This window comes from Triturus cristatus, chromosome 8, assembly GCF_964204655.1.
Source record: "Triturus cristatus chromosome 8, aTriCri1.1, whole genome shotgun sequence".
Lineage (NCBI taxonomy): Eukaryota > Metazoa > Chordata > Amphibia > Caudata > Salamandridae > Triturus > Triturus cristatus.
In genome coordinates, this window is record NC_140591.1 from 1599864453 (window position 1) to 1599889095 (window position 24643).

A 24643-nucleotide genomic window follows, 5' to 3' on the forward strand; every position below is an offset into this window, starting at 1 on the left:
GAAGGGCCCCCTGTCCAAACCTGGGGAGGGCTGGAAAACAGCCCGTAAATGGAGAAACCTTGATGGGGAAAAACTGGTCCACCTCTTAGAACACCACCCTTCAGCCAAAGAGAAGGATGCCAACGTTGATGCTCTATGTGGACACCTCCAGCATAAACTGGGAAGTGCCATTGATGTGGTGGCACCTCTTCGCAGGATGAAGAAGGTGGCGAGAGGAGCCGGGGCGCCTTGGTATAATGATTTCCTTAGGGAGATGAAACGCGGGGTGAGGAAGAAAGAACGGGCATGGCGTAAAAAATACGACGCCATCTCCAAACAAGAATATGTTTCATCCTTAGCCCAGTACAAACTAGCCATACAATCAAGGAAGGCTGCTTTCTTTGAGGAAAGAATAACTACGGCAAGAAATCCGCAAAAAGAAATTTTTCGGGTCCTGGCGGAGCTCAGGGTGAACAAGGAGCAAAGTCCCGAGTTCACCCAGGAGGACTGTCAGAGGTTCCAGGATTTCTTCGTAAAGAAGATATCTGATATCTTGGACGAAATTGCGGAAACCGCACCCCTCGAATGTCCGCGTATACCGGACCTTATTGCCCCGCTAAACATTCCACCATTGGCTGAGTTATCCCCTATTTCCAAACAGGAATTACTTAAAATTATAGGCCGAGTTAAATCAGGTTCCTTGGTGGATCCATGCCCTCCTGACATATTCAAGATGGCAATGCCAGGAATAGAGGAAGAGGTTCTGCACCTATTGAACACCTCTCTTCATACAGGACAGATCCCTTTAGCTTTTAAAGAGGCCCGCTTGATCCCCTTGCTGAAGAAACCTGGAGCAGACACAAAATGTCTGAAACATTTTCGGCCCATCTCCCAGCTGCCTTTCCTTGCTAAGGTAATTGAGCAGCACGCTTTAGCTCTATTATCGGGCCATCTAGAGAGTAACAACCTGCTGGAGACCAATCAGGCAGGGTTCCGTGCTAATCACAGCACGGAACTAGTCATGTTATCTATTCTAGATGAGCTAAGGATGCGAGCTGATGTAAAAACACCGAGCGCCCTGGTACTACTGGATCTCTCCGCGGCGTTTGACACCGTGTGTCATAAACAGCTTCTGTCGCGGTTGAGATCCTTTGACGTCGTGGGTACAGCACATGCTTGGCTCACATCATTTTTGCAGGGTAGGACACAACGAGTGCAGCTGGGGGATCTACTCTCCACCCCTGCTCCGATCACCTGCGGGGTCCCACAGGGCTCTGCCTTGTCCCCCCTACTTTTCAACATCTACCTGCAGCCACTAATTGCTCTCCTGAACAGGATGGACTGCCTAGTGTACAACTATGCCGATGATACCCAGATAATCATCCGGCTGGATGATGGTCCAGGAGCATCCACTAGGCTACAGGACATATTGAAAACTACAGTCAATTGGATGTCCGAGAACTCCTTGAAAGTTAATCCGGATAAGACGGAAGTATTGCCCATTTCCATCTCGGGTAACCCTTGGAGTGAGAAATTTTGGCCTAGGGAGCTGGGCGTACCACCAAAACCGGCAGCTGCGGTCAAAAGCTTAGGCCTATATGTGGATAATAAATTATCCATGGAAAAACAAGTTGCCACTGTAGTAGGCACCAGTATATGCCTCTTAAGACAACTAAGGAAGATCTCTGCCCTACTTTCATTCTCTACTTTGAGACACGTGGTCTCAGCCACAATTCTGGCTAGGCTGGACTACGGGAACTCCCTTTATTTAGGTTTGCCACAGCGGCTGCTGGACAAGCTACAGGGAGTTATGAACGATGCAGCTAGGCTAATATTTAAAAAACCCAGGACTGCCCATGCCTCTCCCCTGATGCAGGAGCTGCATTGGCTGCCAATTCGTCAAAGAATTGTCTTCAAAGGACTGTGTATCGCTCACAAGGCTCAGTATGGCAAAGCACCAAAATACCTGAAATCCCGATTATCCCCCTACACACCGGGTAGGACTTTGCGTTCGTCGGACGCCACTCTTCTGTCTCAGTCCCGTTTTAAATTGTCCACGGTGGGGGGCCGCGCTTTTTCCAACACGCTCCCAGCTTTATGGAACAAATTGGATCCGGAGCTCAGGAAGGAAAGTAACTTACTTTCCTTCAGAAAAAAACTAAAAACGGTACTGTTCAAACAAGCATGGAGCAGATGTTAGGTGCACAGTTGGTTTCAAGTGAATGTAACATCTTTCACGTAAATCTGGTCAGACTGCGCTTAGAGACCCCTGTGGTTATAACGCGCCATATAAATTAAATAAATAAAATAAATAAATAAATAAATTTGGCTGTTAGACAAGTCGACTTGTAATTCAGGCTGACCTCAGACCCAACTTTCTAGTAATTTAAGTGTGGGGTGTCAAGGACACTTGGTGTGCTCACAGACACCACCAGCATGCCCTTAGAATACATGAGTATGATCCCAGAGACCCTGACACTCTCCTATATTTGTCAGGTCCACAATCTCCCTCAATTGCTCCTCAGAGAACATTAGCAACGTCAGAGGCCATCAGTCAGACCTCAGCATTCACCTCCAGAGGCAAACAGCTGCCCTCCAGAAAGCGACATCCAGTGACCAGACACCTCCATTTGGTCCCTGAACACCAGTTTGTCTGCTACTGATACACCCTCACAGATCTGATCCTCAATTAGCCAAAAATGCCCTGATCTTCAGTGATTGGAGGCAGAGGCAGGTTGACCACCTCTCCCCTTTCTTGCCCTTCCTTAGCGACACACGTCGCGCTCCCCTGTACTTTAAAAAAAACCAGTCATAGGCATGCTCATAAGTCAATACTGTTGTATAACTCTTTTGTTTCCCAAAGCTGAGTAAAGGATGAGGCAATGATCTGATCTGATAAATGGAGTTCACTCTTGCGGAACAAGAGGCGAGAAGCAGAATGCCACAGTTTGGTTCTCAAACCTGCGCTCTTCAATGCTTGATAAATTATAATGAACGTAAGATGGTACACAAAGTGTACCTTTTAGAGATGTCACAAAGATCTAGCACAATTTTTAACCACCCAGCGGTATCAAGAAGTTTACAAAGAAAAAATAAATAAAAATGTACAAAATTTGTGGAAGGAAAGATTTACAGATTTTCACACCCTGAATTTAAGGCACAAAGCAGATGAACAGAGGCTGAATAATGTAGCTATATGTACATTGGACAAGGGAGGGAGACGAAACAGGCACATTTAACATTACAAAGAAAACAAAGGCGTCCAATGGGGATGTTTTTTCATTGGAAGAGTTTTCCTAAATCTAATAGGCAGAAAATAAGAGTAAAGAAAGGGAAAACTGGGGAATGACAAAAGATATGTGTCCACAAATAAGCACCATGTTCCTCGAGAAACATCCCTGAAAAAGTGCTGGAGGTGAAAAAACTAAAATATTAAACAACAAAAACAACAGGGGCCTGATGCAAGTGAATGGTTGAAGTGAGAAGTAAGGCCGAAGCTGGACAGTAGGTATTTGGCAGTCCTTACCTGGACTTAGATTCTAGGCTACTATGTTTTTGTACTAAATGGATGTTTGATTGTTGCCTCTTGGTGTTACCTTATAGTTGCCACTGAGCCATTCTCAAGAAAGAAATCAGGAGAATCTTACTTGATACTGTGTTGTATTTTTGTATTTCTAGATTCACCTACATTCCAATCCAACAGCAAGAAGACCATGTCAATTTCGGATCAGACAGCAATTGCATTGCCGGCTCTGGGACGCCCATTCAGATTAGGAATGCTCTATGACTGCCGCAGTGATAAACTTATCCCAGGTAACTGCATTCAGCCTGTTAGGAGTGTGCAAAGTTTTACTTGTATGCGTAATTTAAAAAAATATGGAATTTTGAGATAATGCTTACTTAATTCTCCTCTTTGAGTATGATTAAGCAATGAGTTTTGTAACTGGCCTCGATTCTCTTCCCATCACCTACCGGTATACTCTGCCTGACTACGCTGCCCAGTTGATAGACATTACTGACCTGGAAATGGTGAATGGACTTTCTGCCTCTAGGTGTATCATTTCTCTTTCAGGAATTGGAAGAAACAGGAGCACCAGCGGTCAGTATGAACTCTCCTATGGAACACTTGTAGGTGCTCGGCCGGGTCAGCCAGCAATTTTGAATCGGGTGACGGGTGGTGTGTAGGAAGGTGGAATCTGACTGCATGGTTGCCCCTACTTTTTGCCTGGTGTTTGAATGGTTTTTGACTAGTCTGGCTGGGATCCTGCTATCCAGGACCCCAGACTATCTGCTTACTCCCTTAAATGACTGGTGTGCATATTAGATGCACTAGTGATTGGATACTGTGGTACCTTATGAGCCCCTAGTATATGGTACCTTAGGTACCTAGAGCATAGGTACTTCAAAGGCCTACCAGGGGCTGAAGCATGTATTATGCCACCCCTGGGAAGCACACTAAATCTCACACCACAGGCCTGCTACTGCAGCCTGGGTGAGGTAGTGTTAGCACTCCTCACTGAGGTATAGGTTCCTATATCTCACCATACACACACATATAAACCTATCAGTCACCCCTAAGGCAGGCCCTATCAATCCTGAGGGCAGGGTGCTTGGTTTACAATGTGAGGGGGTGCCTCTGCATGAGCAGGACACCTCTGCAGCTGGCAGAGTCTATTCTCTGTGGCTGTTTGTGGATGTGGTTAAACCATATAGTCTTAAGTGCATTATAAGCTACCGGTAAATGCTAACTTTGGAATGACTGCATCCAAACATGTTGTGTTTGGTGTCAAACTACTTGGAATCATACCCCCACACCAGTAACTGGTGTGGGAGTATGATCCCACCCTTCTAGAGGGGACGACATGTACCCACTGTGGAAACACGGTAGTAATCTGAAAGAGCCCTGGCATCACAAAATGAATGCCACCATGTAGGAAGGTGGATATCTGACTATGGTTACCCCCAAATTTTTGCCTAGTGTCTAGCTGGTTTTTCGACTTAGTTGGCCTGAGATCCTGCCATTCAGGATCTCAGCCTGGCTGTTCTCTCTTTAAAATGGACTCCATGTACCCTAGGTACATACCCAATTGGTTGGATCACCCTGTGAGCCCCTGTACCAGTGTACACTAGGTACCCAGGGCATTGGTGTATCTAAGGCCTGCCAGGGGCTGAAGCATGTATTATGCCACCCCAGGCTTGGCCTAACAAATTTGACACAACTGGCTGATCACTCAGCTGGGGTAAGTTGGTGTAACCACCTCTTACTTAGGTGTAGTATACCTATACCTAACCTTAAATGGGACACATGTTAACCTATAAGTCACTCCGATGGCAGGCCTTAACAATCCTGAAGGCAGAGTGCTTGGTTCCAGGTGAGATGGTGCTCTGGCATGAGCTGAGCCTGTCTGCAGTGGTCGGAACAACTTCCTTCTACTGTTTCCAGATATCGTCATACCATATACTCTTAAGTGCATTATGAACCTCGCGGTTAAATCCTAACTTTGGTTTGGCTTTATCAAAACATGTCGAGTAAGGTGTCATACGAATTGGAATACTAACCCCTCGCCAATTCTGGCGACGGGGTTAGCATTCCACCCTTCTAGAGGGACACAACATGTACAGTACCTGAAACCCGGGTAAAATCAGACATAGCCTCAGCTCCACAAAATGGATGCTGCCACCACAGACACAAGTCTGCCCTCCTGCTGCTGGGAGTCCTTCCAGCTTGGGAGGTGTGGACGAAGGGTTTCCTGCCAGGGGACGTGCGTGCACCACCCCAGACAGGATTTTGTGTATTGGTCAGGTAGGGCTTGAAAGAAACCAGACATGCCTGAGGCTCACAAGGAGCCTCGGTGCATATGCCAGTTCAATCCGGTCCTGGGGCACACCAGTCCCGGGCCTGGGGCGAGCTGGACAAAGGATTGGGGGTGTAGCCACCCCCCTTCCTGGTCCCACCCTTAGGGAGGGACCTAGCAGGTAGTCCGGCCCCTAGAATCCGCTTAAAGGTAGGAGCTGTGTCCTAAGACTTCAGACATCCTGGAATCAACTTGAAACTAAGAAGAAGACGGGAACTTCGACGCTCTGCCGCACAGAGGACTGAAGCCAATCTCCCCTGTGGTCAGGGAGTGACCACCTTGCTAACGCAAGCACCATCCAGCGAATCAACGTCTGCTTTGCCGCCGCCTCCCGCCGGAGCCCGAGCCCAGAGACTGACAAGACCTGGACCTCCAGACCTCTCACCGCCCGATCCACAGTCCCCGAAAAGAGGAGACCCGTGGAGGCACCGAGACACGTGGAGCCAGCCATCTTGAAAAGACCACGACAAGCTGCAAGCGCAACAACCGAGGCTCCCTCCAAGTTGTGCTTTGGGATCTGAGAAGCCCAATACCCGAGCAGCATCTGCACCAAAGGTGAGCCCTCCAGCATCTCCACGATTTGCGTGGGGCCCTTCTGCATTTTGCCACTCGACGCGCCTAACCGGTTGCTGGCCCGCTGGCTAGTGGCCATCTTGGCGACGAACTTCAAAAACTACACTGCTGGTCTGGTTGCGCCAGACTGGCCCTTGCTCCCCTCCAAAGGAGCAGTCCCTCTGACCTTGCTGGTCAGAACTATCAGCTTATTTCGTTTTCCACAACAATTGCTTTGGCCAAGGCTTGTTTGCTTCGATCAAGTCGCCGACACCGCCGACAGTGAGAACCTGCGTGGGATAGCTCGTGACCCTACTCCTGGACGTTGTCGACCTTCAGGGACCACGTGGCTGCAGAGACAAGCTACACCTTCCTTCCTGTTTGCACCCGACATCGCCTGGTACCCACCTGGTGCCACGCTGGTCACTGGCTAGTGACTGTGAACACTGTCCCCTCTGCTTACAGGTCTTCAACAACTCTGATCCACTCTTGGATCCACCGCATCTCTTCCGGGCCGACCGCCTGCAGCATCTTTGTCTTCAGGCTCCATTGAACAGATAGAAGAAACCCGACGCACTTCGACACCTACGCACCCGCTTCCTGTGGGTGAGGTAAAGCTGGCACTCCGGTGCCCAAGTGTAGAGTATCATCTCTAGTGTCTGTGTTTCGAATCTTAAGTTCATAGTCCATCCGGAAGATCCTTTTTGCAGTAACTTTGTACTTTTTACGCACCCATTGAAAACCTATGGGAGCTCGCGTGTGACTATTTGCTCTGCACACGCAACCCGTGGACCTCCTGGTCACTAACTGAAGTTAGCTCCTTGTAGGCCCAGTGATTCTAGAGGCTCTAGGCCTTTTCCCTTTTCTGTTCGTGGTACTTATACCACTATTTTAGTATATGGTTTGAGCGGCCACCAGGGCCTATCCATATAAAGTGCAACTTCTGTGTATTCTACTGTAATCTTGTTTGACGATTTGTGCTCCTGTGCTCATAAAGAGACTAGGGGCTACTTTGAGAAATAAATACATATATATTTTGAATATATATCTGTGTGGTGTCCTTTCATTGGTATAAAAGGGGGTTGCATTTGGTAAAACAGCTTGCTTAACACGCTTCACGAGTTTAGCCTCAAAGACTGCTTAGCCTACGCTACCACTAGGGCAGCTAGTCCGAAAAGGTTGACTTACAACCACACCATAAGGGTTGCTTGGCATGGTACAAGGTGGTCACTTTAACTAGTGAATATCATATACCAGGCCAACTTCTCACACACCAGCACAGACACTGGGCTGCCCTCCTGCTGCTGACGGAAACTCGCAGTGGAGGAGGCCCAACAATAGGCCTTCTGTCACAGGGAGGTGTCACCACCTTCCAGACAGGATTTAGTGTATTGGGGCTGGGTGGGTGCACTCCTAGAGTGCTTTGAAGTCCTGCACTGGGGGAGCAGTAGGCTTCCCTGTGCATATTCCAGCTCAAACCGGTTCAGGGGCTACCTGTCCCTGCTCTGGCATGAAACTGGACAAAGGGAAGTGGGTGTAACCACCCCCTACCTGACCCTCCCAGAGGAGTGGTCATAAAGCTAGTCTCTCCCTTTCTTATAGTATAAGATAGGGAACCCATGCCACTGCAAACTAGATAACCCTGGATGAAGCTTTACAAGAAGAATCTTGGCTCTTTGACGTTCCACTACCTTTGGAAGACAGAAGAAACGCCCTTGGAGTTAAGGAGTGACTCCCCTGCTTGGCAGGCACCAAAAACTCTAATCAACAGTCGCAAACTTTCCCGCTCCTGCTGGAGTCCGAAGTCCCTGCAGCCCCAGAAGTAGATTTCCTGACTTCTCAACGGCCATTGTGAGTCTCCAGCAGAGCTGAGGCGAGTGGACCCCACGAATGATGAAGAACAGCAATACCTGGGTAACGTGCACTATTGTCAAGTGCAACCCCTTCGTGACACTCTATGAACTTGTTCATTGGACCACATGTGGTCCAAGCCTCCAGCAGGATTTTCCTTGAAAATCAGAGGCCTACCTAATCCCAAGTGACCGTGCACTCCTGTGAAGTGAATCCTCATGAGGCATCTTTGCGATCCCTTGCCTGTTGGCTTGTGGGTTCCCTGAAGACTTTCTAATCAAACCAAAGGGCTCCCCTAGTTGCTCTAGGCCTGCCCTCACGTACCCTTGATGGGTGAGTCCCTCAGACCTTGCTGGTCTTCACCGCTGACTTTCATCAATTTCCATGAGACTTGCTATTGCCAAGGCTTGTTGGCTCCAATCCGGGTGCCGACACCTCAGACGGCTGAAATGCCAGAAACCGGTCCTAGGAAGCTTGTTTCCGGTCCAGGGAAGACATGGCTTGGCAGTTCGGGCTGGACTGTTCCCATGAGGCACAGGGTCAGACTAATTTGCATATGGCCATGTCTGAACTGGGGTGGCAGAGTGGGCTAAAGAACGGTGATGGATTAAACCCAGATCAGTTGACTGGGGGTGAGTGCTTGCAATGTTCAACACTCCGTCCATCATTTCCTTTGGTTTTGCTTTTTTCGCCATAAGTTGGCAGGGTATGCTCAGACGTGAGTCCCTTGCTCACTTTGCCACTGGATTCAAGCAAGCCTGGCTGAAGACGGCTGAAATGCCAGAAACCGGTCCTAGGAAAATTGTTTCCGGTCCAGGGAAGACATGGCTTGGCAGTTCGGGCTGGACTGTTCCCATGAGGCACAGGGTCAGACTGATTTGCATATGGCCATATCTGAACTGGGGTGGCAGAGTGGGCTAAAGAACGGTGATGGATTAAACCAAGATCAGTTGACTGGGGGTGAGTGCTTGCAATGTTCAACACTCCGTCCATCATTTCCTTTGGTTTTGCTTTGTTCGCCATAAGTTGGCAGGGTATGCTCAGACGTGAGTCCCTTGCTCACTTTGCCACTGGATTCAAGCAAGCCTCGCTGAAGACGGCTGAAATGCCAGAAACCGGTCCTAGGAAGCTTGTTTCCGGTCCAGGGAAGACATGGCTTGGCAGTTCGGGCTGGACTGTTCCCATGAGGCACAGGGTCAGACTGATTTGCATATGGCCATGCCCGAACTGGGGTGGCAGAGTGGGCTAAAGAACGGTGATGGATTAAATCCAGATCAGTTGACTGGGGGTGAGTGCTTGCAATGTTCAACACTCCGTCCATCATTTCCTTTGGTTTTACACCTCAGTAAGCGGCAGACTACGTGAATGCTGAATCCAGCTCCTGGTTGTCCTCCAAGCCTCCTGGACCTTGTGGCTGAAGAGTCAAAACACCCTTGATCACCTGAAATCACCCGACTTCCGTGGGCATCCATCTTCCTGGCCCCGGGTCACTGGCAAGTGACTGTGAACACTGTCCCTTCTGCTTTCAGGTCTTCTTCATCTTGAATTCAGTCTTGGATTCCACCGGACACTTCTTCAGTCTTCACAAGCAGCAAAACTTCTTCGGCTTCCATAGAAAAGGATGACGCAACCCGACACCAAAAGACACCTATGCACCCGGCTTCCCTGGGTGAAGTAACTTGTACACTCCGGTGCTCTAGTGGGTGTTTGCCCTCGAACTACTTACCTTGTAAGTGACTTGCTTGTAGACTTCCTAGAAGTACCCTTAAACTTTAAAAATCCAACGCGACTTGCTCCATTGAAATCAATAGGGAACCCGCGTCTGTGTTCTCACACTGCACGCTTCTCCCGTGGGTCTTTTACTTACCTGCCTTGGGTGGATTAGTGAAGCCCCAGCGATTCTAAAGGCCCTAGGCCTTGTCCCCTTGTAAGTCGACTTTCCTAAACCTCTTTTTTAGTATATGGTCTGGTACGCCCCTGGGGCCCCAGACATATTTGAGCTTAACTTATTGTGAAACGTTGATATTTGCATATGTTCCTGACTCCTAATCTCATAAAGAGGTTAGTAGAGTGTGTCTAGTAATAAATACATATATATTTGATATATATACCTGTGTGGTGTCCTTTCATTTGGTAATTCAAGAGATTATCAGGTAAAACAAGCTGCTTTACATTCCTCAGAGACTTAGCCTGAAGGCTGCTTTCCACAGCTACCACTATGATAGCTTTCTTTAAAAGGTTCTCTTAAACCTATCTACCATAAGAGTCGAATTGGACCGGTGCAAGGTGGCCACTATAACTAGTGACCAGCATATGCCAGGCCAACTTCTCACATGGTGCATGAATTTACAGCCAAGTTTCCAGGAAACAAGGCCTGCAGCAGATGGTCAGTGATGCCAGACAGGACTACACTGTGGCTGCGCCAATTCAGATCATGAACAAATACATTTATGGGAGGGCAAACGGTTGTGTTGTGATTAGGCTTCAAAGCAGTGGAAAAGTGTATGAATGCCTAGCCACGCTGGTCTCCCGTTACCCTCATTTGAAGTCCTCGCCCTCCCAGTACTAAGTGAGGCATTTCCGCCTTCCAACAGATTTTTATCACATTCTATCGGTTAACTCCATTTAGCATGGTCTTTCTCCCAACTCCATGGGCCCAATTCACAAAGGCAAACTTACACTTTAGTGCAAGTTTACTACTTTTCAGTATTCACAAAGAAAATCTGAGACCAAAAGTCTAACTTTAGTACTTTTCGGTATTCTCAAAGGTAAAGTTATGTTGTGTCATTTTTACTAATCAGTAGGAACTGCACGTTTGTGGACGACATAAACTTAGGATGGTGCCAGACTGATTCCATGCACCCACACAGGATATATTGTCCTTAGACCAGTTAGCTCACAGTGCCACCTTAATCCCCCCTAAACCTAAACAGGGAGAAAACGTTTCTGCTAACTACCGAACAACCCTCGTCTCACAGGAACCGTGGTGACAGACCTAGAACCTTTCGCTGAGTCACTTGTGCTCTGTTTTGCTCAAAGAAATATACAAAGAAAACAGACAGGGACGTTTTTCAACATTTGTTGAACCAAATTGATTCTTGTATTGAAAATATGTGCTGCAATGATCAATAGACAGAAGCAGATGAAAGTTATAATAAGTGTCAAGACAGTGAACAACATGAAGAGTTCCACCATCTTGCTGAGACGTCTTTTATATGCAGGTGTAGGAAAGTAGGATCTGCTTCTTATGGTTCCCCCAACTTATTGCTGAATGCACCACTGTTTTTGACTAGTCAGGTTGGGATCCTGCTAATCAGGACCCCAGTCTCCTTTAAACTGTTATGAAATGCACTAGGTACACACCAGATTGGATATCAAGGTACCTTTATAAGTCCCTAGTATGTGGTACACGTGTACCCAGGGCATAGGTACCCCAGAGGCATCCCATGGGCTGCTGCATGTATTGTGCCACCCATGAGAGGCCATGCAAAATAGAACTACAGGCCTGCCATTGCAGCCTGTGTAAGCTGGTGCTTGCACCACTTACAAAATACATAGGTTTACTATATCTATAGGTCACTACACTTAAAACCTAGGAGTCACCCCACAAGCAGGCCTTAACATTCCTGAAGGTAGGGTGCTAGGTTTTATGTGAGAGGATACCCCTGCATGAGCAGAGCCCCTCAGCAGCCTTCGGAGGCCGTTCTCCCGGGTTGTTTGTGCCACAGCCAGACATGTTTGCTGCCAACAAGAGACACATTTCTGCCCTCCTGCTGCTAAGCCAAGGTTGAGCAGGCGAAGTCAGAACAATAGGCATCCTGTCACAGGGAGGTGTGACCACCTCCCAGAGAGGATTTAGTGTATTAGGGCTGGGTGGGTTCACATCCAAAATGCCTGAAAGTCTGCACAAGGGGCACATTTGGTGTCCCGGTGCATAGTCTAGCTCAAACCAGTTTGGGGAGCTGTTGGCTCCTGCTCTGGTGCGAAACTGGACAAAGGACATGGGAGTATCCTGCCCACTGTCCAACCCTCCAGTGAGAGGGTCCCCTGAATTGGTCCAATGCTCTCCCGTGGGTACAAAAGGGCTTCCCTGGCTGTGGGTCCCTAGATTAGATTCGATGTGGACAAGATTCTGAACAAGAAACCACTGACCTTCGACCGTCTGGACACTCTGGATGTAGCTGGACTTCGACTGTCCCGACTTCATCTCCCTCTCTGTCCAAGGCATCGCCTGTGCCCATGCACCATACAGGATCTGTGCAGGACCTGTGGGGCATCAAGGACAACTGAAGTAGCTCCCTTGGGATGAAGGAGTCACTCCCCTGCAATCGCAGGCACTGTAATCCAACTGACCGGTTGGATGAGCCTGAGCTCTTGCGCACTCCAAAGGCACCAGAAACACAGAAGGTGGGTACCTATGTTCCTTGAGGTCGAGCTGCCCTCTCACCAAGTTTGAGGCCAGTATCCCTTGTGGGGACCACATAACCCGAACCCTTGTGCACCCTGTACTTTTGCAATTGCATATGCTTGTTGGCATTCTCCAACTAAGTGCATTAGGCTATCAATAGCCCCCACCTCAGCGCTCATTTCCTACATAGAACTTCATCCTCTTCACACCGGGTGCCCTGCAAGGTGTTACTTTGTGATCTTGCATGAGGTCCCCTCGCAACTCCTGTGCCTTTGGCCTGTGGGTTCTCTTGAGGATCAACACTGCTTTTATAGGCTCCCCTGGTTGCTCCAAGACTGCCCTGACCCCCCCTTGCTGTGGTGAGTCTCCTGGTCCTTTCTGGGCCAGACAGTAACCTTTCTTCACCTTCTTCATGGGATGCCGTTGCTAAGGCTTGTTGGTGATCCCACCGGACACCGACACCTCAGCACTCAACATCTTTGTGGGACAGCTCGTATCCGGCTCCTGGTTGTTCTCGACTTCTCCTGGTCCCTGCAGCTGTAGAGTCAAGGTCTCCATCAGAACACCAGAAGCACCCAACATCGGTGGGCATTCATCTACAGAGTCCCTGGTCACTCCTAAGTGACCCAGACGTTGTCCCCTCTCCTTTCAGGTTCCTCCCATCAAGAATCCACCAGACATTCTTCTTTCTTCCAGCAGTGGAATTTCTTTGAGGTCTCCTATTGAGAACGACAACGGTTTCTGACACCCCTACAGCCCTATGCACCAGACTTCCCTGGGATAGGTAACTCTGGTACTATGGTATCCACGGGTGGGATGGCTCTCCAACCTTCTACATTCAAAAGGGTTTCTTCGTAATCCACTGGGACACTAAACACTAAAACTTCAACCATGACTCTCCCATAGAGTTGTACGGAGCATGCGGCCGTGTTCTCACTCTGCAGTCGTACTCTGTGGGGTCCCTACATACTCACCTGGGGTGGTTCCTTGGGGTCCCATCGATTCTACACCTCCTAGACACTGGCTTGACTTGAGTCTAATGCCTATTCCAATATTTTAGTATATGGTTTGGTCCGTCCCTTAGGGCCCGTGTGTATTATTGCTACTTACTGTTGATTCTGTGCTATAGTATTATGTATTGTGCTGTTATCTCCGTGTAGGAGATACTGTGTCATTCTAGAGAGTGTTATATTATTAAATAAATAAATGTATAACTACTGTGTGGTTCTCCTTTCATTTAACCAACACGATAAGATTGCATTCTGGTAAAACAAGCTGATTAACATTCCTTCAAGACTAAGCCTAAAGGCTGCTCTCCACAGCTACCACTAGGATAGATTTCTAAAGGTTATCTTTGACCTGTTCTCAGGACACCCCCGTGCCGCATGGCCACCAGCTGTGTGTGTGTGTCCTGCCTCGCTGCTGCCCGCAACCTCGCTGTGACTGCCTCTCTGTTCCCTGCCCTTCCGCCGCATTTTGAGTGCGTGTGCCTGCTTTACTGAATTAACCTTTATTTCGTTTTGTAACTGTTCTTTCATTTCTGTATTTCGTCCCCTGCATGCTGTTGTGAAGGCTCATTGTTGTTGTCTCTGTCCCCCTGTGCCTGCCCCGCTCCCCGCTTCCCGCCGCCACCCAAGCGGCCACGCCCCCTTTTTGTTCTGTGCCCTCCCCGCTCCCGCCTCCCAGCTGCTCCTCCCTCCCTCCCACTTCGCCATAAATGGCGACCGCGCGAGCGTGCAGCGGTCACGCGCAGCAGGCGCGCCGATTGTGCGCCGAAGGTGCGCCAAAGGTAAGCCCGTCTGCGCCCGTCCGCGCCTGGACCGCGCCCAGTGCCAGGACCCCTGGCCCTCAGCGATGCAAGACGACCAGACAGACCTACGACGCTGCGGCCCTCAACGCACTCAATGCTGGCCGAAACCTCACCTGCTGCCGGGCTGCCCAAGACGCACTCACGGACCCTTCACCTGCCAAGCCTGCAAGTTCTCCTGCCTCCGAACCTGCACCACACCCGCCAAGCCAAACTCCGGCAGCGACCTCAAGTGCATCCTTCTCAACACCTGCTCCGTCCACAGACACGCCGTAGAACTCTGGAATCTCCTCGACACAACAGCACCGGATGTCGCCTTCCTCACTGAAACATGGATGAACGCCTCCTCAGCCCCCGACATCGCCATCCCGGATGGATACAAGAAACCGCACCGACCAGACCGGAGGAGGGATTGCCATCATCCACAAGAACACCATCCACATCACGACCGACGTCGACGACACCCTCGCCACCGCCGAACACCTCCACTTCCAGATTCACACCGACCCAAAGACGACCCTCAGAGGCACCCTCATCTACCGACCCCCGGGACCACGTATGCAATTCAGCGAAGACATCACGGACTTCATCAGCCCACACGCCCTCCCCTCTGCCGACTACATCCTCCTAGGGGACCTCAACTTCCACCTGGAGAACAACAAGGACCGCAACACCGCCACCCTGCTGGACAACCTCGCCAACCTCGGCCTCAAGCAACTGGTCAACACCCCCAACCACTACGCTGGCCACACGCTTGATCCCGTCTTCTCATCCAGCAAGCACATCAGCTTCAGCCACTCCACCGAACTCCACTGGACCTACCAAAGCTGCGTCCACTTCAGATCCAGGAAGACCACAACCCACCACCACCCGCAACAGGTTCCTCACAGAAGCTGGAACAAGATCACCGCCGGCCAGCTCTCCACCTCCCTCAGCCAGAACCCACCCGCCAGCACATCAGACGTCAACGAAGCAGCCCGCAACTTCACGCAGTGGCTGACCGCCTGCGCCGATGACCTCGCACCATTGAAGACCCCTCCCAGCAGACCCAGAAGCAAGAAAGCCCCCTGGTTCACCGACGAAATCAAAGAATCCAAGAAGACCTGCCGCACCCTCGAGAAAGCCTGGCTCCATGACCGGACCATGGACAACATGACCACCCTCAAACACGCCACCCGCAAGCACCACCAGCTCATCCGCACCACCAAGAAGAAATCACTGAAGGAGCGATTGGACAACAACGCCCACGACAGCAAGGAACTCTTCAGCATCGTCAAGGAGTTCTCCAACCCCAGCACCGGCAACAACGACATCACCCCTTCCCAAGATCTCTGTGACTCCCTCGCCTCGTTCTTCCACCGCAAGATTGCCGACATCCACAACAGTTTCGGCACACCATCCATGCACCCAACCACCGAACCACCGAACCCCACCACCACCCTCCGAACCTGGACCACAGTGACCACCGAAGACACAGCCCGCACGATGAACACCATCCACTCCGGCTCTCCTACCGACCCCTGCCCCCACCACGTCTTCAACAAGGCCGACTCCACCATCGCACCCCAACTCCGGGACATCATCAACACCTCCTTCTACACCGCCACCTTCCCGGAGAGCTGGAAGCATGCCGAGCTCAGCGCCCTACTGAAGAAACCAACAGCGGACCCCACCGACCTCAAAAACTTCCGTCCCATCTCGCTCCTCCCTTTTCCAGCCAAAGTCATCGAGAAGATCGTCAACAAACAGCTTGCCGCCTTCCTCGAGACGAACGGGTCCCTTGACCCCTCACAGTCCGGCTTCAGAGCCAACCACAGCACCGAGACCGCCCTCATCGCAGCCACCGACGACATCCGAGCCCTGCTCGACAACGGGGAAACAGCGGCACTCATCCTCCTGGACCTCTCCGCACCATTCGACACTGTCTGCCACCACACCCTAGTCCAACGCCTCGACAACACCGGCATCCAAGAGAAGGCACTGAAGTGGATCATCTCATTCCTCGGCGGAAGAACACAGAGAGTCCGCCTCCCCTCGTTTCGATCCGAGGCCACCGAAGTCATCTGTGGAGTCCCGCAAGGCTCATCACTCAGCCCCACCCTCTTCAACATCTACATGAGACCTCTAGCCGCCATCGCACAACAACACAACCTCAACATCATCTCCTACGCCGATGACACCCAGCTGATCCTCTCCCTCACCAGAGACCCCGACACCACCAGAACCAGCCTACACGAAGGGATGAAAGATGTCGCCGAGTGGATGAAGAACAGTCGCCTGAAACTGAACTCAGACAAGACGGAAGTCCTCATCCTGGGACCATCACCCTCCGCCTGGAATGACTCCTGGTGGCCACCAGCCCTGGGCACCGCCCCCAAGCCAACAGACCACGCACGCAACCTGGGCTTCATCCTGGACTCCTCCCTCTCAATGACCAGACAAGTGAACGCCGTTTCCTCATCTTGCTTTCACACCCTTCGCATGCTTCGCAAGATCTTCCGATGGATCCCGACCGAAACCAGGAAAATGGTCACCCAGGCCCTCGTCACCAGCCGACTAGACTATGGAAACACCCTCTACGCCGGAACCACCGCCAAACTACAGAAAAGACTCCAACGCATCCAGAACGCCTCCGCCCGACTCATTCTGGACATCACCCGACGCAGCCACATCTCCGGCCACCTATTGGACCTGCACTGGCTCCCCGTTGACAAGAGGATCACTTTCAGGCTCCTCACCCACGCACACAAGTCTCTCCACGACCTGGGCCCCAAGTACCTCAACGACCGCCTGACCTTCTACACACCCACCCGCCAGCTATGGTCTACCAGCCTCGCCCTCGCAACCGTACCACGCATCCGAAGAGCCACCGCCGGAGGCAGATCCTTCTCCTACCTGGCGGCCAAGACATGGAACTCTCTCCCCATCCACCTCCGGCTGACCCAGGACCACCTCGCCTTCAGGAGGCAACTCAAGACCTGGCTGTTCGAGCAGTAGCAGACCCCTTACCCCAAGTGCCTTGAGACCCTTCCGGGTGAGTAGCGCGCTATACAAATGCTGTGATTGGTTGATTGATTGATTGACCTCATAATCACCATAAGTGTTGTTTGACTGGTACAAGGTACCCACTTTAATTAGTGGGCATCATATACAAGGCCAACTTCTCACAGCTGGCATATGCAATAATCAATCTAGCGTACTCCTACCATGCAGACCTTAACCTATGTGACCGGGGTGCTAATGTATGTTTTGCCAAGAAACCCACTTCTGGATGATCTCACCCCATTACCTGGTGGGAAGAGTGTAGGACCCCATCTTGGTCATGAACTGGGCAAATGTTTCAGCATGTAACAACCACTCAAGTTCAGCAGAGGTGTCTACTCTGATTATACTTGGAAACAAAAGGTTAGATACAGAAAAAGGTATTCATGCCTTGGGCCAAGATTGTGATCAGGCTGCCATTGTCTGTATTCTACAGATAGCTGTATTGCCATATAGACGTAATAACAAACATTTGCACAACACATGCGAGGGCCTTGTACACAATGCCAAGGCAGTGTGATAGTGTTCTCACAAAGCTGTATGTGTTAACAAGGTCGGTGTTTCCAAGAAACGAACCCAAGTATCACAAATGCAAATGTGTGTCAAAAGTCAATGTGACAAAGTGAAGGTAAGTTTAGGAAAGAGCTGTGTACATGTAAAATGGCATAGTTTCCAACGAGGCCTATTTGGGACACATGACACACACTCCTCGTACATAGGTCAAACAAGAAGCTAACTAAAGCTAACGAATTCCACCACTAAAAAGGCAACAGCATATGTAAAGGAGAAATGCTAAAACTTATATGTTAAAATAATGATAAAAAAGAATTTTGAAAAATCAATCCTCTTTGGAGGTCCAAAGCATAGAGAAAGCCAGTAGGTGTTTAAAATATAAAAGCAATAAAATGTAGGTCGATTTAAATTAAAAATGGTAGTTAAAAACAGACCGGATAAAAATTCCCACAACACGGAGACTCAGATGTGTACATATTCTGAGTGGTAGAAGAAACATTGCTGTTCTCAGCTTCAGCATACGATGATCCCAGTAGCACACCTTTGGGGAAAATTGATAGAGCAAATATGTTCCCATCCAACCCCCAACACAACCACTAAGGGAGCGCTTACCTTATGTTCAGTTGAAACAGAGCCTAGATCCAAACGACTAGGTTCATAGGTGACCCAGGACAGCTCATAGAACGTGGCCAGGAGCAGAGAAATCCACAATTGATAGCTGCACAGATGGGCCTTCAGTGGGTCTACCACTATGTGTATGTCCAAAGGTTCAACCAATTGCATACTCCTACCATGCAGACCCTAACCTACATGTGTAGGGTGTAAATGAATGTTTTGCCAAGAAACCCCCTTCTGGATGATCTAACCCCTTTACCTGGTGGGTTAGACTGTAGGACCCCGTCTTGGTCACGAACTGGACACATCTCATGGAGATGTCAGGCAGTTTCTTGACAAAAGCTTCAGCATGTAAGGACCTATCGAAGTCATCAGAAGTGCCTCCTCTGATTATACTTGTAAACAAAAGGTTATATTCAGAAAAAGATATCCTACCTTGGCCCGATTTGTGATCAGTCTGCCATTGTTTGTAATCTACAGATATCTGTGTCACCATATGGATGTAGTAACAAACACATTTTCACAACACACATGAGGGCCTTGTACAAATGCCAAGGCAGTGTGATATTGTTCTCACAAAGTTCTCCGATTTAGCAAGTTCAGTGCTTCCAAGAGACTAACCCAAGTGTCACAAATGCAAGTGTGTGTCAAAAGTCGATGTGACAAAGTGAAGGCAACTTTAGGAAAGAGCTGTGTATATGTAAAATGGCATTGTGTACTACCAGGCCTAACTGGGACACATGAAACTTACATAAAAAATCTAACTTTACTACTTTTCGTTATTCACACAGGTAATCTTAAACCAAAATTCTAACTTTACTACTTTTTAGTATTCACAGAGGTGAAATTAGACTAAATGTCTAACTGTACTACTTTTCGCTATTCACATATGTAAACTTACACCAAAAGTCTAACTTAACTACTTTTCAATATTCACAAAGATAAAGTTATACCAAAAGTTTTACTTTACTACTTTTCGGTATTCACAAAGGTAGGTTACTATGAGTAAAGTTAGACTTTTGATATAAGTTATATTTTTGGTCTGACTTTACATTTGTGAAAACCAAAAAGGAGTAAAGTTAGTGTGAATCGGGCCCAATATTTACAGTATTAAAAGAATGTCACTCCCCATGCTCCACATCCAATACTTCACACAACTGAATACCGGTGCAAAAACACGGAAGTGAGGGCAGGAGGGGTGGAATCGGTAAAATTGTTTTTACCCTTCTTCCCTGACCCATAGGAAAGAAACAGGGCATTCAAATATTTTAAATCTTTTGTGGTCTGGAAATTAATAGAAAGAGCTCGCCTAACAGCCAAAAACAAAGGCATGTAACCATCTGAATCTGACTGAAGTAATGGAAACACTATTTCCTCGGAGAGGTGGAAACGCAAATTGGTTTTGAGGGTGATTGTGGGTTACAGTTTAAGAACAATCCTATCCCGAAAAAACGTAAATAAGGATAGGATATCATCAAAACCCCAATTTCCCAAGTGTTCTTGCTGAGGTAATCACTAATAAGAAGGCTGTTATAGAAGACAAGCACCCCAATACTGATTCTTCTAAGGGTTCAAATTGAGGCAGTTGCAAACCCTTCAATGCCACTGATTAATCCCAGGAAGGCACAGGCTTATCTACTGAAGATTTTCAACCAGAAACTCTTTAAGAGTAGAGTGACAAGTGGTAAGATCTTTGAAAACTCCTGGTGTAAGTAAAGTTCCTTGATAGCTGTTCATTGAGCAGAAACAATGGCTGTAGACAATTTTTTTGCAAACCCTTCCTTAACCCCTTCGTCGTGGAGTTAATTCCCCCACGGCGCGGGGGGCGTGCGCGGCACCGCGGTGCTCGTGACGAGCCCAGCTCGTCATGAGGCACAGTGGAGCTCTGCTCATGACGAGCTGAGCTCGTCACAACCCCGCCCACTGATTGATTCTCCCGCACAGGCGGGGAATCAATCGTGCGTGGGCGGGTCGCGGCCGTTATGATGAGCCCAGCTCGTCATGAGCACAGCTCCACTGTGCCTCATGACGAGCTGGGCTTGTCATGAGGACACAAGCAGTTAAGGGAATCTAAGGGCCCAATTCACAGAGGTAAACTGAGAAGAAAGTCTAACTTTACGACTTTCGGTATTCACAAAGGACATTTACGTGTAGTAAAGTTAGTCTTTTGGTCCAAGTTTAGGCCAAAGGTTTAACTTAAACCAAAATCCTAACTTTAGTAGTAGTAAAGTTAGACTTTTGGTCTCAGTTAGACTTTTGGTCCAAACTTAGTCAAAAAGTCTAACTTTACTACTACTAAAGTTAGACTTTTGGTCTAAGTTAGACTTTTGGTATAAACTTAGACCAAATGTCTAACTGTGGTCAGTTGTCTTCGGGGAGGAAGCAGTAGGGGATCCCATTTCGATAAGCTGGTGTCTATCAACCATCACTGCATTTGTGACAGAGTTGACCAGGACATGATAAGCAAGGTTCTGTGAACTTGGGGATCAATATGTGAGCAAATGGTTCACTAATGGTTTGAGATGGAAACACACTTATGGGACCACTGCAGTGGATGCTGCCATTGATCCCTGGACTTTCAATCATTCCCTGGTCAGAACCGACTATTGACTTAGGAGAAAAGAAAACATTTCTGACTTGTTAGAATCCTGGATTGAGGCAGAAGGACTGGACCCACTTGTGTATCAAACTGTGCCCCTTTAAAAGTCTTGACTCACAGTGGCTGAAGGTACGACTTTTAAAAGTTGATTATGAGTCCCAGGTTTTGCAGAACGTCCACCAACTTGTCAACATTCTACTGCACCTTAGAAAGAGAAGAAGCAGACAACACCCCTTCATCAAGATATGGAAAAAACTGGTACTCCATGCAACTAAAAATAAACAACAACTGGTGCAATTTCCTTTTTAAAAATCCTGGGAGAAGTTGCCAACCGAAATGGAAAATCTTGGAACTGAAGATGTTGATCTCCCACTGCAAACCTCAAGAAAATCTGGCTGTTTGTGTGAACTGTAGCTCCTTGCTCCTCGCTCTATGTTCTGAGCTTGATGCTCACGTCTCCCAGCGCGTGTGCATCAGAATCCAAAAATGACAGTAAACCTGAAAGGGTTGCAGGAGGTGGAGACCTGATTCATGACTCTAACTCAGAGGGCCCCACAAGGAGGATCTGCTGATACCCATTTTTTAGAGATTTCCCTGCATGTTTGCAAGATTAGGTAAAGTAGCTGCTGCTCCTTTGTTTAATTTAGTCTCCCACCATGCTCAGGATCAATGCCAAATAGAATTAGGGTATCTGTTAACTTCCCCTGCTGCTTGAGAAGCTCAGACAAAAAAATTACTGACATACTGCCAGAATAAAGAAAGCTTTGGGCATGTGCTAAAAAGATGCCTATCATGCGCCTCAGGAACCGTACACTTTAAACATGCTCATGTTTGTTTCGCGATTTTTTCCAACTTTCATTGGCAGCCAGTACAGCCTATGCAACGTGAAGAAATGAACGCGCTTATAGGTAAGCAGGTTTAACTATTTCATACAATACTTTGAGAGATGTTAGCCAAATTTGTTCAAGAAGCGGTAGTGAGACTGTATCTGCCCAGATTAGATAGGGCTGTCTAACTTTGCAATTAATTCTCTGCTTCAATTATTTCCCAATACCAGTTTGCTACTTCTTTTCTGAGTGGTATTTTGGAGACCATCTTATCCTTAATTTCCTAACTTTTCTGTCCTCCTCATATTTGAGCTGATCACCATGAAGGGATTTGCAAATATTTAACCATAGAAAGTGAGCCCTTTGTTTTATCGAATTTCTCCTGCCAGGACATTAACTAAGATCCATCTCTGAGATCCCCTCATGTTCGAAGGCCAGCCACCCTAAGAGGGCTAGTGATGCTGTCTTCAATACATTTGGGTGTTCCAGGGGTCACAGGTCGGCAAGTTATTAGAGTAATTGGGCATTCCAAAGATTTTCCTTAAGGCACACCATACAGAGAGGTCCTCTATCAGGTTTCCATATTTTACCAGAAAATCTTCCAGTCCATGCTCTTTTTAGACACCTGAAAAGAGCTACCTCAAAGTCGAATGCTTTGGGGCTGAGCTTAGCATGCAGGAATTCTTAAACTTAAAGGCATAAGCATACACTTGAAAGTCCAGTAACGCTAAGCCACCACTCTTTAATTTGTTTCTAAGCTTTTTCCACTAAAGTCTAGCTATCTTACACCCCCAGATAAAGAAGTTGACTTCCCCCTGCAATCTGTTTATCATTTTAGGGAAAATTAATGGTATGCAATTAAAACAAAATGTCAATTTTGGGAGAATCATCATCTTTATCACTCGACCATATAGGTTTAGAGGGAGGTTTCTCCACTTCCGCAAGAGTAAGCTGAGTTCTTTAGCGACTCTAGTGATATTGGAATGAGCTACGTCATCAAGCTTCTGGTTAATGTGATCCCTAAATATCCGATTTGAAGTTTCAAATTACCTGCATAATCACCTTCAGACGATGACATAATCTCTGTTTTATTCTGGTTAGTTTGTTATCCTGAGAGAGGAACAAACTCCTGGGCTAGGTAAAAAAGCCTGGGCATTGTGACATATGGATCTGTCATATCTATAAGGATATCATCCACATATACAGCCAGTTTTATGATGAGAGAATGTGCCATAAAGGGGGTGATTATAGAATTCATGTGGATCGACAGTGCAAAGGATTAATGTATAGGGCAAACAGGAGTGGATTGGTGGATTGGTTGGGATAACTCTCTGTTTGTGAGGTACTATATAATAAATGAAAGACATGTGAGAGAATGACTATGAAAGGACGAGGGGCATTGTTGGAGGGTGATAAAGAAGGAATCATTAAAGTGCCCCAGCAAAGATTAACCTAGCCTGGTTCATTTTAAGGTAATCATTTACTATGATGTAAAAGTCAATAGAATTGAATATATAATGAAAACTGTGTAGTAGAATGAACCATTTTTGACATTTTTCCCCAATTTGTTCTTGGGGGCGAACCCCCTCAAATCCCTCTAGCAATGGTCTGGCACTCTCACTTCGCAACATATGGGGGATGGTCTGACAGAATTTGCCAGGGCTGCTTTGGGTTTCCAGTGTGGCATTGAACATGGCGGATGGAATACATGTTACGTTTGTGATGGAGTAACCTGTCCGCCAAACTCTAAATCAGGCCCAGAATCTTCAACCAGAGTTTTGGCTTGTTAAAAGTACCTGGCATACAGCATTTTTTAAAAACCTTCACACGATGGATATTAATGGCGGAAGAGGTAGGGCTTTCGGCTATCATACAGAACCCACAAGGTGCCTCTTAGTGCCCAGTTGCTTCTGAATCTCAAGGGTTAAAAGTCTTCCGAAAGGGTGTTCAGATATCGTTAAAATAATAGGTGCTACCCAGGATTATTTTTGGAAAACCTGAAAGGCTGATAAGTGTTCCACATATGCAATGATGCACCATCATAGAGGATCCTAACACGCACCCGTTGTACCAATGTTCAAGAGAGTGTTAATTTTGCAGATTTTGTTAAATGTAACATGGAGAGATGATTGAACCTTTGTTAGTTGTGAGGGATAGACTTTGAGGCAGCTATTGAAATGCACATGTCGGTGCAAAACATATGTGTTCTATTTCTTGTTCAAAAACCACTTAAAATGATACAAAATATACTTTTTTTAACTGTGTGTCCTTAAAATGTAATATGGTAAGAGAATTGCCCACAGGACCATCTATATGTTTGCATGTCAGAATGTCATGGACAAAAATGCTGAATATCGTCTAAAATAAATATGGTGTACTGTGTTGCCTAAATATAATTTATAAACATGTTGCTCTATTCGGGAGTTACATCATCGAAGTCAGAGGGATTCAAGTGTTCAGTCAAAATACAAGGATAGCAAACGAGCATGAAGTACTGGCTTACTAGTTTTCTCAATTGTTGTTTTAAATGGTAGCATTTCTCAGGCGATGCTAGCCTTTTTGGTGGTTGCACAGATGTGCACACATGTGTCCGTA

The 24643-nt window shown here is 47.8% G+C and overlaps 1 protein-coding gene across 1 annotated transcript in view; it reads left to right on the top strand.

The window, feature by feature from the left end:
* LOC146806291 (uncharacterized) overlaps nt 1-24643 on the top strand; it is a 131622-nt gene that overhangs the window by 42170 nt on the left and 64809 nt on the right. Inside the window, exon 2 of the mRNA XM_085620623.1 lies at nt 3658-3792. Within this exon, the coding sequence (XP_085476749.1) occupies nt 3693-3792 (100 nt within the window). The 5' untranslated portion in view covers nt 3658-3692. The remainder of the gene's footprint in view (nt 1-3657; nt 3793-24643) is intronic.